At 33.0% G+C, this 18,601-nt stretch overlaps 2 protein-coding genes across 2 annotated transcripts; one reads left to right on the top strand and one right to left on the bottom strand.

The window, feature by feature from the left end:
- Positions 1-963: 963 nt before the first annotated feature.
- LOC100786285 (uncharacterized) lies at positions 964-3,912 on the bottom strand. The gene is made up of 5 exons (XM_003520161.5): positions 3,721-3,912; positions 3,235-3,327; positions 2,232-2,385; positions 1,615-1,704; positions 964-1,419 (listed from the first exon to the last, which is right to left on the bottom strand). Exons 1-5 carry the CDS (start codon positions 3,811-3,813, stop codon positions 1,265-1,267), a joined length of 585 nt encoding a protein of 194 aa, XP_003520209.1. The 5' UTR covers positions 3,814-3,912; the 3' UTR covers positions 964-1,264.
- Positions 3,913-7,931: 4,019 nt separating this feature from the next.
- On the top strand, positions 7,932-16,312 carry LOC100785769 (mitochondrial Rho GTPase 2). The gene is given in 13 exon segments (XM_026125570.2): positions 7,932-8,141; positions 8,143-8,247; positions 8,519-8,651; positions 9,214-9,363; positions 9,883-10,059; positions 10,162-10,413; positions 11,339-11,394; positions 13,666-13,747; positions 14,460-14,660; positions 15,077-15,218; positions 15,554-15,704; positions 15,816-15,991; positions 16,120-16,312. Coding segments are annotated over 10 exon segments (1,356 nt in total). The 5' UTR covers positions 7,932-8,082; the 3' UTR covers position 15,218; positions 15,554-15,704; positions 15,816-15,991; positions 16,120-16,312.
- The last annotated feature ends 2,289 nt before the right edge of the window (positions 16,313-18,601 follow it).

Here is an 18,601-nt window from a genome sequence, read left to right as displayed (position 1 = left end):
TCACCTTTGTTGTTGGGTGTCCCAACAAAAATGCTGAGTGCCCAAAGCAACTGCCTAGTTTTGAGATTGTTTCCTTCCTTGAGTTGCATAAAGGCACCTGCCTAGTTTTGATATTGTTTCCTTCCTCGAGTTGCATAAAGGGGTTAAGAATAATTATTGGCTCTCGATTTTTATAATAATATTTATTTGGCCTATGAAAAATATATTTAATGAATGTTTGTTTTTTAATTGAATTTTCTAAATGCTTCAATTTGGTATGGCAAACTATTGTACGATTATAGGTTTATGCTTGAATTTGGTATGACTAACTATATAGTAAGCTTTTATTGGGAGAAACAAAACTTATTGTGGTGATTTGTACATTTGGAGGATTAGTCTTTTAACTTTTTGGATGTGAGAATATTTTATTTTCAATAAAAAAAAGGACTATAGATTTATTTGGATTGAACAATTGATTTTTGATATAGGCTATATTTAAGGTTCATTTCCAGTTTTTTTTAATCCTAAAAGGATATATTTGGTTAATAGATCTAAGGTTTATTTCCATTACTTTGTTGATTCTAATGTTCATATATTTCGATTATACTTGAGTCCAGTATTAGTTCCATGTTTTAAAACTTGATGGCCTCTTTATTTATTTCTTTTTTAAATTTAAACTGTGCAATTCGGCCTTAAACTTGATGGTTATTGCATCTCCCTTCTCTTGATTGTTGGAAAACTCAAACTTTGCTTTCTATTTAATTCAAGTCTACCTTTTCTTTTTGTAGTTAGTCAAGTGTGAGCATAGAGAAGGGGTCCCCTACCCCGAGTGATTTGTTCTTAGATACTCTCGATCCTTGCACTTGAATTTGAATGGAATTTATACACTTGCCAAGTCCAACCATCAAGTACCCTTACAAAAAAAAAAAAAGGTATAAAAGGAACAATACTACTGAAATTACTGTATACTTACTGTAATATCAATGAGAACCACTGAATATAACTATATTAATACTGAAGCAGGCAATTACAAACAAGACCCTCTTGACTCTTGAGAGTTGAGACTTAGGTTGCTAATAATCTATTATTGCAAAACTACACCTATACATTATCAAAGAATCTAACAGAACAGCTAGCAGTAAATTAATTGCACTTTTAAACCATCTCAGCATTCAGCATAAAGCATGGTTTTCATTTTTTATTTTATTTATATGCACGGTCCTATGTTAACTCCCCTATGTGTGCTTCTCAAATTTAATTTTTCTCTTTGAAAATGAGAAGCTTGCTAGTAAGTCCATTCCTTTGGGAGAAATATCTCTGGAGAAGAACATTCGTTTTGAGAAATAAAACGACATTGCTTGGACGCATCTTTCTGATCACTTTTCTTTTCTGTTGAATTATTATTGTATGCTTCTCTGCATCTCGGGTTATATCTCTGAACTGCAGCCAGATAAAAGGTCAGGGTAATTAACTTTTCTGTCAACAATATCACATGTAAAAAGCTTAAATTTATAAGGGTATTGGCTGTACCAAATATTTAAAACTTCAGGATACTTATAAAATTATAATTAAATATATAAAATTTGAATGAATATATGAAATTCAATTCAATGAATTAAAGGTTGGATTTAAGACCTTGCGGGGGTGAAATCAGCACACCTAATGCTTGCACATTAAGATTTAGAGCTTGAACAACTCGAGCTGGAAGGAGGATAGGAGCACAGGCTGCAAGATAATTACAACTGTAAGGTGTATATATAAATCCAAATTCTACATGTTTGCGGATGATTGGTCAAGCAAAAAGCAGAACTTGACAAAAACTTTGACTGTGGCCATGTTTCAAGTTATAATAGAAGACATATTATATATAGAAGATACATTTGCTCTTAAAACATAGATTTTGGAATATGCATACGTAATAATCAGTAATTACCATTCAGTAATACAAATTCTTGATGGATGCAGAGTCTATTATTACGTCATTTGTATGCCAAAAATCTTTAGACAACAGAAAATATATGTGATTCAAATAATTGAACTTCCGCGCAAGTTCTCAGCTCTAGGGTACAATTGAGCATTTAATTTGTGTAGGCATTTAATGTATGTGCATAAAGAAATAAAAAAACTATATGCATCATGATTACATAATTGTTTACACGAGTTTCAATATTTCCCAGACATGCATGCTTGAGAAAAATAACACAATTCATTTTTCATGCAGGAATTGGTGCTAGGCACATATGTTCTCCTACCTGGCCTCTTGCTTGGTTGAAAGTTTGTGCCTGCTCTTTGGGGTAAAAATACGCCAGTGCCACATGATCTATGCCCGGATCCTAAGAAAATAGCTCGCATTCCAGGTCCACCATTGGTGGCAAGTTTTGGCCTTTGATACGCAGATTTTGAGTACTGGAGAGGACATTTCAGTAAAAGAAGAAACTATTAGGTATAAGTGAATGTATAAAGACCTAATTAACAAAATGTGAATACCGTATCTCTTTTTTTTTTCTTCTTTTAAATGTTTCATTCGATCCTGTTTCTTGTTACAATTCTAAACTATGTTTCTCTTCACTCATCTTGTATACAGTCACACACACACCTCTCAAAACACTCCAAATTCCATACCAGATTGAGCCCGTGCATCCTAACATATATCTAATTTAATGTTATTACGTTGCATGCTTCAGAACCTTTCTGATGTAAGCCACTAAAGTTATGTGCTTGTGTAGGTATGCCTAATTTTTTTTAGTATCTTTTATGTTTTTCTTTATGACTTGGTTAAAAAGAATAAAATCCAACTAATTTTGGGAAAGAAATTAAATTGCAAAAGGCGTATTCTTTCTGTTTCCAGTAATAATTTACTTTCTGCATCTATAATAGACCCCCAAGAAAAAGGAGCCTATAATGCTAAATCTTCAAAAATCATATGGAATTGGACAAATGCCCTGAATATGAGGATAACGTATGATTAATCAGAATGTCACTAGCTCGTGGGACAAGTGGAATATGTCCTCTTACACGTCTTTTAAAGTACCACACTACAACCTAATCAATGGTTAAGCCTACTAGCTAATCTGCCTAATCATATCCTTCATTCCTTCAATTCATACCTGCATTTTCCTACCAAACTCTTACACACACAGACACAAAAGAAATAAAAAAAAAAAAAAAAAGTATCATGTTGGAGTCTTTGTCTCTTGAACCTCGTAAGCCACAAGCAGAGATGTGTTGAATGGATGCAATTAAATAAAGCAGTACCTGTGATTTTGGTTCTCCAGGTGATTTATGATGACGCTTCTGATGCATTTGCTGATGGTTTTGGAGCTTTTGGTGGCGGTTCCTCAAACATACCTGCACATAAATTGAACCACATATAACCCAATTCAATAGCAGTCAAATTACTAGAAAGTACACTATAAACTATAAATAAAATCCAAAAAGAGAAGCAAGCCACGCATGATTAACTTAAATGTTAACTAATGTACTTAGTGCATTAGTTAAGAAACTTAAAATAAAAAGAATTTTATTGAAATGTGTAAAATTACGTCTTGACATGACTTTTTTATGCTCTTGGGTGATTAGAAAGTCATAGCCATAGAATAATCTCGCAAAATAATGTCAACCAAGGTCTGTTTTGAGAGCTTTTCTACTCAAATAAAGAGTTTTTTCCATAGAAAAACTCTCACGGGTAGCAAAAGAACTTTTAGCCTAGTATCTAAAGAGAAAGAGAAGAGAAAAGATGACCTTAGTGTCGCATGCCTCGTCCAGAACATGAGAGGGTAACCATAGCATTCCTTCTTCAAAACCAACTTGACCATCATCATGAATAGCAGCCATAGTCAGAGAGAGAGAGAAAAAGTTATTGTTGTTGATTTCGAAGACAGTTTAGTTGGTACCTTATTCTGGAACGGTTGAGACTAGACAGGTTTTTAAAGCTCCAACTTCTAACCTGCAACATAACTATAGTATAGACACTTACTACGTGGTGTTAGTGGGGTGAGAATCTCTAGTTTATTCCTACGCTCCTCAGACAGCGCGTGCGTTGTGCATGCTGTTCTCTGCTACCACCGAACCTTAAACGACGATGTCGTTTACTTGCGCGTACCGTTAACGTCCTCTTGGCGTTGGGGTCTTTGGTGATTTCATAACAACATTGGGACTCGACGTTGTTGGCTACTTGGCATGGTTATTCGTGGGTGTGGGTTGGATTCGGTAAACCCCTCCATGTATCTCTAGTTGTTGTTGTTGCAGTTCTCGTGTGTTTTTTGTCACACTATCTCCTCGGACCTTTCTAAATAATTTAATTTTGAATCTCAGCTTGTTATTTTGGTTATCAACCTGTATTTGATTTAGAAGATGGAAACAGAAATGATAAAATTGTAAGTAAATTTTTTAATTAAAATAGAAAGTAAAAAAATATAAGTTTTATAGAAAAGGTATAATTTTTTTCAGTATTATTTCTCTCTTTGAAACCAAACAAAATATAAAAGATGCATCTAATCATCCCAATTTGAGTTATCAAAAAAGTGTACAACACAGACAATGATTAATAAACTAGGAACAAAAGCAAAATAGTATGAAAGAAGGTATTCGTATGTTATCTAAGTTTTCTGTACGTATGCGGATGCTCCCAACTAACTTTCTAAACCACCATACTAAATTCTCCCAACGTTATGAAATTAATGCATGAAGCAATTGTCTAAGCTGCAATAATAGTAACTAACGAAGTGACAATTCTCTGCTTTGTTTTCCTTTCCTTTTACATTTTTTGCACTTCTTTTTGTAGTTGTCATTTTATTTTCCACCAAAGTTGGCGAAATGGGTTTTTTTTTAATGTTTTTTGCTTAATTAGAATATCATTATTAAGCCATGTCTTATTTAATTAAGAGCAAATTATTTATCCACTAATATATTATTATTTAATCATAAATTATTATATATGATAAATTTATTAATTTTTATGATAATTAGAATAAAAATCATGTCAAGAATCATTTCTTATTAGGTAATGATGTAAACTTTTTTACATTAAGAGTACACAAAATATAAATACAAAATATATTTAATGTATTTAAATTTCAAACTAAGATACATAGACACGTATAAATATAAATAATTGTTAAAGTCCTCTAAAAAAAGGTAATTGTTAAAGAATATAGGTAATCTCGCCAAAATAAAAGCTATATAACGACCCTAGCTGGCTAGCTTCACGAAAACATTAAATACTTCTGGTGCCATAATAACGTAACTAATTAAATGTTCATTGCGGATTAGGCAAGTTAGAAGGAGACGATAAATTGATGATAACACGTGTATTCAATCATAGGAAAGTATATGATAATTGTAGTAATATTACAAACGGGATTTGTGTGAAGCAGGTAATTAGAAAAGTTTATACATGAAAATTTTGAAAATCTATCATCACGCTAATATGCTGTGTAGTGTGGATAATGGTTGGTGTACTTGAGTCGATTAAGTTTGAGTTTCTTGGGTACGTATGTCCAAAAAAAAACATATATTCACACACCAAATCGGGAAAAATAGCGAGCTATCCAGAATCAAGATTTAGGTGAACAAAACCCTCATCCTTGGTTGGTTGAGAGATTATGCAAGTAATTGCAAATTTACAACACCACCAAATCTATAAACGAAATAGTATACCTACACAAAGAAAAATTAACTGAAAAACTGTATTAAATATGGTAATTGGGAAATGTACGTCATCCACTGCATATTTGAGAATCAATGAAACCAACTTCAGCGTGCAGAAATGTTGGCAAACTTAACCAACTTCCAAGAATTTCTGAAGCTTCCAAATTGGAATGAAACGAGGATCAGTAACGGGATGCCCTATAACCAAAAAGAAAATGGAACTAACACAATGAAAAATACTTTTGGTATGGGACACTTCTGACGTCCTTTATTAGGACATACATATAATTAATAAAAATATATAAAAATTTATAATTTAATTAAATCAATTTTATCCAAATTGCTTAGATAAATTCACATAAGTAAAATGATCATATTCACTTCACTACTATTAAATAAAACTTATTAAAAATATTTTTAGTTCAAAAAAAATATCATCCAAGTTTACAAAATGACTCAAGTTAAGCAGCGGGATAAAATAAAGTAAAATATATGTTTGAGATATTGTGCAATTAAAACTGAAATTCATATCCCAATGTCACATCCTACCAGAGCATTGTGTTCTACCATCTCTAATACGAGATCTTTGAAGACATTCACTTGGTTATCTGTTCCACAAATATAAGGTTCGAGATCATCATAGGATCCAAATAGAAACAACACATAAGAGAGTGAGTTATCGCACCTCTAAATAAAATAGAGGTAAACAAATACATAAACAAAATATATTATAAAAATATTTATCACATGATTCAACTTAATACAATCCACGTCAATTCACCATTTTATCATTTAAAACTTTTTTTTCAATCAACAATCACATTACATATGAATCACACACTTGATTCATGACGTAACAACACTCATCAATTTCATAATAAACAATTCACAAACGTTATTTAACCATTATACTAAAACTTAAGCTCATATGTAATGTGATACCATGTTAGAAAAATAATACCAGGGCACTAAAGATTATATAACAAGACATGACACACAATGAGTATGTGAGGTTACTCTCACTAAGTAAAATCATAAGATGACCAATCAGGATAACTTTATTTTATTTTTATGAGAATGTTCCAACGAGATCAACATAGGATTAAAGGAGTATTCAACTCAAGTGTATTTACCCTCAATGCCTAGATTTCGAAGAATCCGTTAGGGCCTCACCTTTTTGATTCAGGTTCAATTCCTAAAATAACTTTTTGCACGCAAACACTGCTCATGAATTATACAATACTCACAACCTCACACTTATTTTCAAACACGTTTAACACATTATGTTACAATTTAACATCTTTTGTTCCTAACCGGAACCCTACACTTTTCTTTTAACACCTCGCGTGTTGTGCTACAATTTAACACGTGAGGTTCTTAACTTGAAACCCTACACTTTCCTTTTAACACATTACGCATAAATATTTTTCTCAAGGTAAACACTAGTTGTGTTATTGTATAATTCACAACTTATAACATAAGTATTATCATATCAAGTATTAACCACACAACTATTCACAATCATATCTCATGTTCATAATTTTAATATCTCATCATATCACAACTCCCTATCACATGTTTACGTGTATCTCACACATTAATACATATTCAATTTATTTTTTACACACAATTTTGTGATCCCAATATAACAATCAATTACGCTAATCTAGTAGATCTTGACTAAAACACAAACAAATTATATAAAAATGTTTCTCACAACATGGAGAGTAAAACCCCTCAAACAATTTCACATAATCATATTAAAATCTAAGTAATTAAAATCATAGGTCAAAAATATGAAAATATTAAAAACACTCAACAACCAACACACATCAAAAGATCAATTAATCCGTCAAACACAACAATCTTATAATTATAATTATGCAGAAAGAATTACAATACAATAAATATCCAAAAATAAATTTCAATTTAATTTTCTAAAGATTTCTACACATGTTCATTCTAACTCCAATTATAATAAATGCATTCCTTTAAACGGACTCATGTGTGTAATCCGGAAATGATACTAACGTCTTAGTTGTTTCCTAAGATTCTTCAACCTTTTCCTCAACCATTGATAAGGATAACCAACAACTCTTATGCTCCTTCAGTGTGAGCTTGTTCCTCAATGATTTTGAATGCTTCTTGTACTAATGTTTGATCCGGACTCCATTTTGTCACACTAGAAATAGCTTTACTAAAATAATCCAGAAAATTTTCCACACCCTTCCTTTTCAAATACTCCCATGTAGAGTAACAAGGAATGACACCCTTTTGCACTGTCTGGGAATCAACAAAAGCAAAGATTTAAAATAAGATTAAAAACACTATTTTTTTTCTCCCAAAGAAACATTAACTAAACAGTTAAGAAGAACATTTTAAAACTTCTAAAAATTAAGACACGTCTGCTCTGAACTTTTTGGTCTCTTTTTCTTCGTTTCCCGCTTTGATACAATGGTAGGCCCCTCTAGCGCCGGCGGCCGTAGGGAAGTTAGAATCGCCGTCGTGGGCGACGGAGCCTTTCCCCAAGTCCGTTCCGCCCGTGCTGCCCCCTACTCGCTTGCCCCATAATCTCTTCCCCGATTCCGTTCCTCTTACCCTCATTGAGTCACCTTCCAGGTCCCTACCACACTTGCATTCCATCACCATTGAAGAAACTAAACCAAAATAAATAACAAAAATCGTATTCCTTTTCCGAAACAACTGGTTAATCAAAGATAAGCCCTAGATTTAACTGAAATAGTATGATTCAATTTTTTTTGACCTAAAACCTACGTGCGAACCTTCTTGACTGAATTACCACTTTCGTCGAGACACCCGCATTGCTTTACTGTTTTTGTAGCTCTCGAATTTTATTTGAGTAAGGACGTGTGTTTTGTTGTGTTTTTAGCTTGGCAAAACAAGGCGCGCGCAATGAAGAATTGAAGCGAGCTGATGCGGTGGTTTTAACCTATGCTTGTGATGAACCGGTGAGCTTTGAGCGTGTGATTACTTACTGGCTCCCTGAATTGCAGAAGTTGGAGGTTGGTTTTGCTTCTTGTTTTTAGTTACTGGCATTTTTGTTGGTTCTGTTCCTTGTTCTGCTACCAAAAGAACCTGCAAGATAAAAAAAAAACAACAACCAGAAAACAGAAAACAAACACAGCAGAGCAAGAACCCAAAGATTTACGTGGTTCGACAATGTGCCTACATCCACCGTAAAATGCAGCTCATCATCATCACATTGATCATGAAATTATAAGTTCAATACAAGCAGCTTTGATCTCTCTTGGCTTCTTTCTTTTCAAAACCTCTCTCAATCACCTAGCTCACTATCTCCTTTATGAACTCTCTGAATTTTCTGCAACTCCTCAGTTTTTCAGCCAGCCCTCCATGAATTACACGATCAAACATATATACACTCTAGATGCTAGTCCTAGGAACAAAGACTATACTTTGGTGCCAAAACTAATTCAGTTATGACAGCACCACAAGAAACCTTCCCGCTTGTGCCTTTAGTGATTTTGAGTCACATACCACAATTTTCAGTTTAGTAATAACGAAGTGTGAATTGAACTGCACCTGTGATTGTTTATCGTGACGCAGGTGAAGGTGCCTGTGATTGTGGTTGGTTGCAAGCTTGACCTGCGGGATGAAAACCAGCTAGTGAGCTTAGAGAGTCTCACCACTCATATAATGAAACATTTCATTGAAGTTGTCACCTGTGTTGAGTGCTCTGCAGCTACACTTTATCAGGTGTGTTGGTTTGCTGCATCATTGTTACTTGCTCATGCTCAAGATTTTAAATTGTGTTCAGGGGTGCGGTTTCATTTTGTTTCTTGATATTGTGGGAAATTGTAGACAAATGTGGCCTATGTTGTCACAATTGCAGTGGTGGACACCCCTAAAACCTCTCAACATTGTGGGTGAAATTGCAGACGCAAACGTTTTTTAAAACCTTGGTCATGCTTATCTATTGTTTAGCCTTGCAAATTTTAAGTTTATAGTTAGTCTGTTATAAGGTTACAAAACAATGTCAAAATGCACGAGTGGATTGTATTTTTGTTGTTTTAAAGATCACTCATTCATGTGTTTTTCTTAGAGCACCAGTCATTATAATAATCCTAAGAAACTTGAGCATTTATGCGATAGTGCAACTGTTTTGCTCTAGGCATATAAGGATATCTTCTTGATGATGTTGGAGTTATAATTTGACTCCCTATTTTGTAAAACTCAGGTGCCTTATATTTAATTATTAATTTTGATTATTTTTAGGTCCCTCAAGTTTTTTATTTTGCCCAAAAAGAAGTACTGCATCCAGTAGATCCATTGTTTGATTATAAAAGGCATGCTTTAACAGATCCATGTGTGAGGGCATTAAGAAGAATATTTGTTCTTTGTGATCATGACATGGATGGTGCCCTCAATGATGAAGAACTAAACGAGTTTCTGGTTTTTGATAAACTACTCTCCCAACCATTTTTTTTTCAATATATACTTTGAATATTTAGTTAGTTTTATCCCCTTTAGTTTTGATAATGCATATATCAACAGGTTAGATGCTTCAGTGCACCATTGCAGCCTTCTGAAATAGCAGAAGTCAAAACAATTGTAGAGCAGAAAGTACCTGAAGGAGTCAACTCTATTGGTCTTACATTTCCAGGGTTTATTTATGTCCATAATATGTTTCTAAAGAAAGGGCAAACAGAGACATTGTGGGCTGTTCTAAGAAAGTTTGGATACGATAATGATTTAAAACTCTGGGATGATTTCCTTCCAGTTCCATCTAAGCAGGCTTCTGATCAGGTCGTGCTTTTTTTTTCTTTCTTGGTTTTGGCTGTTTATGAAGTTCCATTTTGGTCTTCTTGTTTGATTTAGTTGGAAGAGGTTCGAGTACTGGACCAACCATTCAATTGTTGTAATCTCTATACTTGTATTTACCATAACAGAAATTTCTGTAATTGTTAAATGAGGAAAACTAAAATGTTACATATGGGTTGTACTTATTTTATTAATATTAGCCATTACTTACTAATTCTATGTTTTCTCAATGTTGATTGATGATTGCCAAAAACCAAACAAGTAGGAAATGTTAGCTGACAGCTGTGAACTACTCAGATCACTAGGATTGGAGATTACATATTTGTTCTAAAATATAACTCTTATATGATGTGTGGTATTCATTGCCTTTGTATAAGTATGGCAGTTTGGATTTCAATTAGTTTACAACTAGTACCTGATGTATTATAATATTCTTCCTTTTTGCTCATTGTTGAATTGAAAAGAGGATGCAAATATTTAATGGTATAGTTTAATGATGCATGCCTTCTCAATCAGATGATCATTTTCATAGAATCATTAGACATAGTTTCTCTTTTTAGTTTTTACCAAGCATTACATTTCCCCTTGTTTTAGGGCATCAAGTCTTAGAAAACATTTTTGTAAAAGTGTTTTATCATTTGTGGTTGTTGTATAACTTGTAAATGATATGCATGGATTTACTGTCTTTAGACATTATCTTGCTGAGTTTGGAGCTGACAGGTGAAGCTGTAGAGTTTCTTAATGGTATCTTTCGGTTGTTAGATACAGATAAAGTATGTATAACTTTTTTGGATTATCTTGACCACTACTAGGTGCTTTAAACATCCCCTTTAGGTGGCTTTCCAATTTCCATGCATAACAGCAATATACTTTTTCTAATTTTCTTTTTGGAAACTTGATGCTTTTCTAGGATCGATCCCTACGACCTGCTGAAGTTGATAAGCTATTTGATACTGCTCCAGAAAGGTGACCTTTCCCTTAATAGTATCATCCTCATTTTATGTTTATTCTGCATAGTTGTACTTTCTTACCTTGATGAAGTAGTCTAGAACTTGTTGACTACCTCTAACGGCTTGACTTATTGCTTCAGTCAGTAGAGGAGAGCTTTAGATAACTTCCTAGGTTCAAAACTTAATAACATACTAATAGGACCCTTGAGGACATAATGATATACAAACTTGGTTTAGCAGCAGAATAAAAGTAATTGCATATGTTGAGTGGGTAAGAGTATTTATGGAATTTTTCAGGTAGTTAGAGTTGTAGGAGCAAGGCAAAGGCTTCTCTTAAATAGTAGGAGGGGGATCCTTTCCAAATGTTAACGTTAAGGAACCAAGCTGTTGCTCTGTTGTCAAAGGGGAAAATCTTGGAAGGAGAATTCTCCTTTTGTCTGTAAAGATTCAGCTATCATTGACAGTCTCTATTGAATCTTTCCTCTTCCATACTATCTCTCAGATATCTCATTCATGGGTTCCTAACACATACTGCAATAAGAACTGCCTGAATAATATACTGGTTGTGCATCTGGAGAATTACTTGTTTTTTTGTTAAATATTGTGGTTAATTTATAAACAACTTTCTTCTTGAACTTGCTAAAGTTACCCCTTTATATGTGTGTGTTGTTTTGGGGGATTTTGTGCAATTCCGCATGAGGTTTTGTAAATATAGTGTTTCATAACTTCTATGGGAGATGGACAAGAATTAACTCAAAATTACTGGAGGAAAAGGAAGGGGAAAATATGTTGAGTTAAATATGAAACAAATAGTTTTATAGGCTAATGGTAATGTATGCTTGAATTCAACTAAGTTCTTAAGCTATTGTCATTGTTCACGTCACCTTGGTTGGTAATGCTTAAATAATAATGATGAGAGCTTAGGGCTGGTAAGTTCTTCTTTTATTTAATTCATCAACTCAAGTTATGCAGGGTTCATTTTCGCTTTTATTAACATTCATTTGATCCAGTCCTTTGGGCTTGTTAGCGTCTTGTTTTTATTGATTGTGAGCAAGGTTTTAAATTGTGATTGCGGTTTCTTCATGATCTGATGTTTTGGGAAATTGCAACCACAATTGAGGTTGCAGTAACTCCAAAAAACCTTAATGTTGCAGTCAAAATCACCATCACAGACCTTTTTTAAAAACATGACTGTGAGTATGGTTATAGCATTTCATACCGGTGTTGTTATAACTGCTTGAAAATCTCTCTTACTTTGGGGGAATGGATTGTTTCAGTTACTGAGAAATCTAAACATAAAAAAATGTGATGCTTACTTTTTTTAGTTGCGATTACTTGAAAACAATTAGAGTAATGCGTTGATTTGTTTGTCTTTTTCTTGGCAAATACCATTGCTCTTGATGGTTATTGATGCAGCATGTCAAAAAGTTGATGTTACCCCATAATTTCTTTAATTTATAATTGATATAAATCTATCCATGATTCATTTAAGAAAAATTCATCCATTAACCATATTTTAAGGATAAATATTCAACCCATCCATTTAAAGTATATTGTATTTTAAAAAAAATATTTTTATAAAATAAAATTTAATATTCATACACATTCTTGTACATGTGTAGAGTCAAGGCCACGACAGACTCTACATTCATTGGCAATGATATAACCCATCTCAATCCAAGAATTTGCCAATCCACCATGAAATGATATAATCCATTTGTTGTTCTTTGAAAATGACTTATGTGCTCTAATATTGAAGAAATAAAACTTTCAGATATGAGAGTTCCACCCTAGTCACTATGGAAGCATTGGTCCAACTGACATGTATGAAGGAATCCAATGTTGGACTTATTGGGTCACTAGCAATTCATGTGAGGATTGGTAGTTAGGGGCCAATGGAAAGTCCAATTTATGAAATCTGGTAGATAAAAAATAATTCACATGCTTTATTTATCACCAAGTAGAGATGAATACTATATGGTAGCAACAGAAAATTCTTTGGCATATAAATTGAGATATTCAGGAGGAACAAGTTTTTTGTTAACTTTCTCGTATGGGATTTGGCAAGCCTTGCTTGAGGAGATGTATGGAATAAATGTTCCAACAATGAATGCTTTCTATGTAAAGTAGTGGTAGAAATAATTTCTAGTAGTTCATTCTCTCGTGTTTCCCCCAATTAGTGAATACAACATCATACACATGTTGAAATAAATCTATAGCAGTCTCTCTCAGTTTTTCCACCTAAAGTTATGCATCTCAAATTTTTTACTTGTTTTTTGAATTTCAGTCCATGGAACGATGCTCCATATAAGGATGCAGCAGAGAAGACTGATATGGGCTATATCTCTCTGAACGGATTTCTGTCTCAGGTGGATATTTTATTGCTTTCCTTTATTCTTCAATCTTGACTCTTGGATAAATCTCTGAAATGATTTCTGTTTCCCAATTCTAATTGTCAGCATTATTTATTTCTATGGTCTATAATGGTTTTTTCCTTGTTAGTAATAGTGAACAGATTGTGAGGTTGAGAGTTGAGATAGGCCCTGAGTCATAATTTACCCAGTTCCTGGAATAGTTTCACAATGATTATTATAATCAGAACAAGGACAGATACAATAACATGTTGTCTTCTCATCCAATTATAGAATCGACATGTCTATCAGACTATCACCATCAGTTACGTTCATTTAATTGCTTGGAAAGATACATCAAAGGAAGTTACATATTGGTTACTATCATTCAGTTTAGAAAACTCCTTTGTGGTTGGGCATTGTATTCCATCTGTTACCCTCGACAAACTATTCCCTTGTGGTTCCTTGCAGGACCTCCCTTTCATTCCTTTGTGAAATGAAACAGAGAATATATATATATATATATATATATATTCTCTGTTTCATTTCATCTTTTGGAAGGGATGGATTGTTGTTCCCTCTAGCCATTTAACTTGGGTTCCTTCGTTTATATTTTGTATTTCAGGCAAATTGAAAAGAATTGTGCATATTCACAATTGTTCACATTTAGTTGGAAATTGTTTTTTTATTGATATATCTTTTAAATTGTTTCTTGTTATGGGCCCTCAAGACATTACTTGAACCACAACGTAGCTTGGCTAATTTGATTGACATTGGATATAACGGCAATCCTACTGCAGCACTCCGTGTCACTCATAGAAGATCAGTAGATCACAAGAAGCAAACAACAGAAAAAAATGTGTTCCAATGCTATGTTTTTGGTTCTAAACATGCTGGGAAATCTGCTTTGCTGTATTCATTACCTGGGAAGGTATGCTTCTGAACCAATCATCATAGTCAATGTGTCTGAGTATATTTTGCTTCCTTTTCTTTTAATCTATATCAGCATGTAAAATTTGATATACTCACTGTTTATCGCTGTCTTCCTCCTAAACATCAATTAACTCTTTCATTTTCGTAGGCCTTTATCAAATAATTATACTCCCAACAACAGTTGAGCAGTATGCGGCAAATGTCATTGAACTAAAAGGGGTGAGGGTGATAATATGCTATGATGAGAAAACATGATTATCATTTTAATGATTTTGTAAACAATATTATCTCCCTCTCACGTTTTATCTCAATATACTCTATTGCTGATTACTATAGGAAGGTCCATATGTGGTGGAAGTTAAGTGGGTACAAGAAGCATTCTATATACTCATAATCCTGATGTTTGCTATATAGGTAACTAGGAAAATTCTCATATTGCACGAGATACCTGAGGATGGACTATTGCAATTTTTGTCAAATCAGGATTGTTTGGCTGCATGTGATGTAGCTGTTTTCTGCGGGACATGTATTTTTTATATTGCACTGGTTGTTTAAGGTGAGGCTATCTTCTCTAGCAAACTTCATCTTAAACTATTAAAGTGAATCTAATGTATTAGATAAGTTTATCTTGGATAAGTATTTGTGCCTTTTCAGCTTCCTAAGAAAAATTTTGAAGAGAAAAAAAGCAATTATTTTTTCATAAATAATCTCAACCAAACATACATTATCAGATTTTGTGGTTTTACTACTGGATGTTTTATGTTGGGTCCATGGATGGAATAAATTTCCCCAGTCTAAGTAGTATGTCTTAATTCTTTGTTTTGTAGTACAACTATTTCCTGCACTTTGTTCCCGTGTCAATATTTAAAATGTTTGTTCCCTGTTTTCCAGCTCAGATGAATCTTCATGGAAGAAATCCAGAGATTTGCTTGAGAAGGTTGTTAGACAAGGAGAACTAACTGGTTATAGAACCCCTTGCCTCCTTATCGCTGCTAAGGATGATTTAGCTCCATTCCCAAGGACAGTACTAGATTCGGTTAAGGTAATGCGTTTTCAGCTCATGATTACCATATAGTTGCATACATGATAATTATAATGTTCTAGCTACACCTATGAGTTCCGTATTTTATCATCTCTTTATCTTTATGTATAGGTTACTCAGGCACTGGGAGTATTCACGTAAGTATGAAGTTAGGTGATTCAAGTAATGTGTATAATAAAATTGTTAATGCTGCAGAACACCCTCATTTGAGCATTCCAGAACTCAGACTGCACAGAGAAAGAAGCAACACCACCAGCTTCTTCACCACTCTCTTATTTTTGCCTTAGGTGCGTTTATTTTATCTACCTCTCACCGGAACTTGACAGATTGACGCATACACTACGAACTTGCACAATATTCATTTTTCCATTGCAAGTGTTTAACTTTTAAATAACTTTGTATCTCGAATTTACAGTTGGGGCTGCTATGGCAGTTGCCGGTTTGACAGCTTGTCGTGTGCGTGCAGTGAAGAAGAATACTACTGCTTAACAATCAAACGACCGTTATACAATTTGATGTATAGTAATTAAGAATCACATTCATTGTTGTTGTAAGATTGCTTTAAAAGGCCTTCTTTAATATGATTTATATCTATTTTTTTAGTTTTCAATTGGGTTTTCATTGTGGACACTTTAATCAGATCAAACCATTTCAAGCCCTGTTATTTTCTTATTTTCATTTTTTCCCCTCCCAACGCCCCCTTTGGAAAATCAATGTTTGGAGGAAGGCGAGGAAACATAAAAGCCAGCTCCAGGTATTTAACAACTTTCCTCTCACAAATGGTTCATGTGAAATGAGTTTTTCCAATAAACTCTCTGCTTTTCTTTCTTTATTTTTTCCTATTATGTATATTAATGATATTTTTTTCTGCTTACTTTCTTTTTCTTTTTTCCCTTTGGGGTGTGGCACTAATTCTTGGGCAGAACAATATAGTTAGATTTTATGGAGTAATTAGGATTTTTCACCTCGTGTGTAGATTGTAGAACAATATAGTCGGATGCAAATGATGGGTGTTTCTGTAGTTCAGCATGGACACGACAGTCTGATCAATTCAGTTGGCTCTCTCGCTCGTTACCAATACTTGAACTAGGATGAAAGTCAATAAATTTCTAGCTCGAAGTGTTTATCTAAGATTGAGTAATGTTTGTTTCACAAACCACAAACTACTCAAACTTTATGCATGAAGTAATTTTGGAAAAAAAAACACGTAAATTAATTTTCATGTGATGATAACTTTCATATATAGACACAAACTGGGGAAATGTTTTTATAGTTTATACATTCATTCAATAATAGATTTTTTTAATAATTACTTTCTAAAAAAACACGTAAATTAATATTTTATGATGATTTTTAATTAGTTATGTAAGATTAATTTCCATATATACTATTTAATGTCTTTATATAGAATATCAAATTAATTAATCTAACCGTAGAATTGAAAGTTAATATTTTTTTTATCATACTATATTTTCATGTATAGTATATTATATATCATTTAAAATATTAGTAAATGTTTATTACTAGATAACAAACGAGTAAATATTTAATTTATATAAAATGATATGTATAAAATTATCCAATAGTTGGATTGGTTAATTTATGTTTATTCAATATCAACTTAAATGGTGTTCCTTGCACATAGTAAGAAGACTTTTATTATGATAGTGAGAACAATGAATCATAATTATTAGATCAAATTATGAAAGATTAAGATTTGAGAGTCAAACCACTTTTTCAAGTAATCATATGAATTAATTTTTAATTTTAGTCATTCATATATAATTGTATGATACAAATTTATTTCTTTTGTTCTCATAAATACTCTTTTTATTTGACACGTTCTGGTATCATATATTAAAAAAACATTATTATTCAATAATAGATTGTTAAATATCATAAGTTTTTGTAATAATTACTTTAAAAATCATATCTTCAGCCAAGTGTATCAAAATTGAACTCTTTCTAAAACAAAAATATCATGCTTCTAAAAAGGAGCTTAAGAAAGGTAATTTATTTTGTAAAATGAAAAATTATCATGGTCCAGAATTTGCCAAGCTAAAAACCCTGCATTGAAGGACAGCTTTCTGCAAACTTGTGAGATTGTTGTAGATAGTTAAAGATCAACGGTCAATTACGCTTCTTCTTCTTTTTTCTCCTTTAATATATAGGTATATTAGAGCATGAAAGTAAACCTATGTGGTCAAAATATATTACCGAAAGTGAATTCCCCAATGATAGATGCGAAGAATTTTAAGAACTAGACAACAGGTTGATGTGGAAAGATAGCAAGCGATATCTATAATAGTTTGAAAGAGTTAAACTACAAGATCATATTGACGTCCCCCATATCCAAAGAGTTCATCCGGTCGGGTTCAAAATTATCTGTCCTCTACAAGCTAGAGTGTGTAACTGACTTGAATTTGTCCTCACCTCGTAATTTCATGCGGGTTTTCTTAATTACCGTTCTATTTCACAGTACAATGCTCACTGAATACATAATAAAATTACAAATGCACTGTATTTAAGCATTTACTTGTTCTTTTTGTGTCTAAACTACATGTATTTTTTTAAAAGAAACAATTTTATTTGAATCAAATAGAAGACAAAACTCTCTCTCTAAATATTTAATACATCTGCATAGAACTTGAAGTTGAAATCTCTTATTAAAACATTTACTTGTTTTATTCATGCATGATAATAATGCACTGTATCATGCTAATGTTTCCATCCATTTAAAAATAAATGCTACAAGTGGGTTCAATCATTCTTCATATTAAGAAGGATATGATGGGATGGGAGCCTCGGTTGGCTGCGGAAAACGATCCCTTTCCTATTTTGTTAAGGTGCTGCATAAAGACAGTTGGAAGAAAACGATAATAATCCAGATGAAAATC

The sequence above is a fragment of the Glycine max genome, chromosome 2, assembly GCF_000004515.6.
Source record: "Glycine max cultivar Williams 82 chromosome 2, Glycine_max_v4.0, whole genome shotgun sequence".
In the NCBI taxonomy this organism is placed as follows: domain Eukaryota; kingdom Viridiplantae; phylum Streptophyta; class Magnoliopsida; order Fabales; family Fabaceae; genus Glycine; species Glycine max.
The sequence above is the reverse complement of the archived record's forward strand: the minus strand, read 5'-3'. Positions and strand labels throughout refer to the sequence as shown.

What these genes read in the sequence shown, in the direction of transcription:
- LOC100786285 (XM_003520161.5), bottom strand. Translation starts at nt 3,813, where the DNA reads ATGGCTGCTATTCATGATGATGGTCAAGTTGGTTTTGAAGAAGGAATG. An exon ending in ACGAGGCATGCGACACTAAG is followed by an intron (nt 3,328 to 3,720) that starts GTCATCTTTTCT and finishes ATTTATGTGCAG; the next exon opens with GTATGTTTGAGGAACCGCCA. An exon ending in TCAACCAAGCAAGAGGCCAG is followed by an intron (nt 1,705 to 2,231) that starts GTAGGAGAACAT and finishes ATTATCTTGCAG; the next exon opens with CCTGTGCTCCTATCCTCCTT.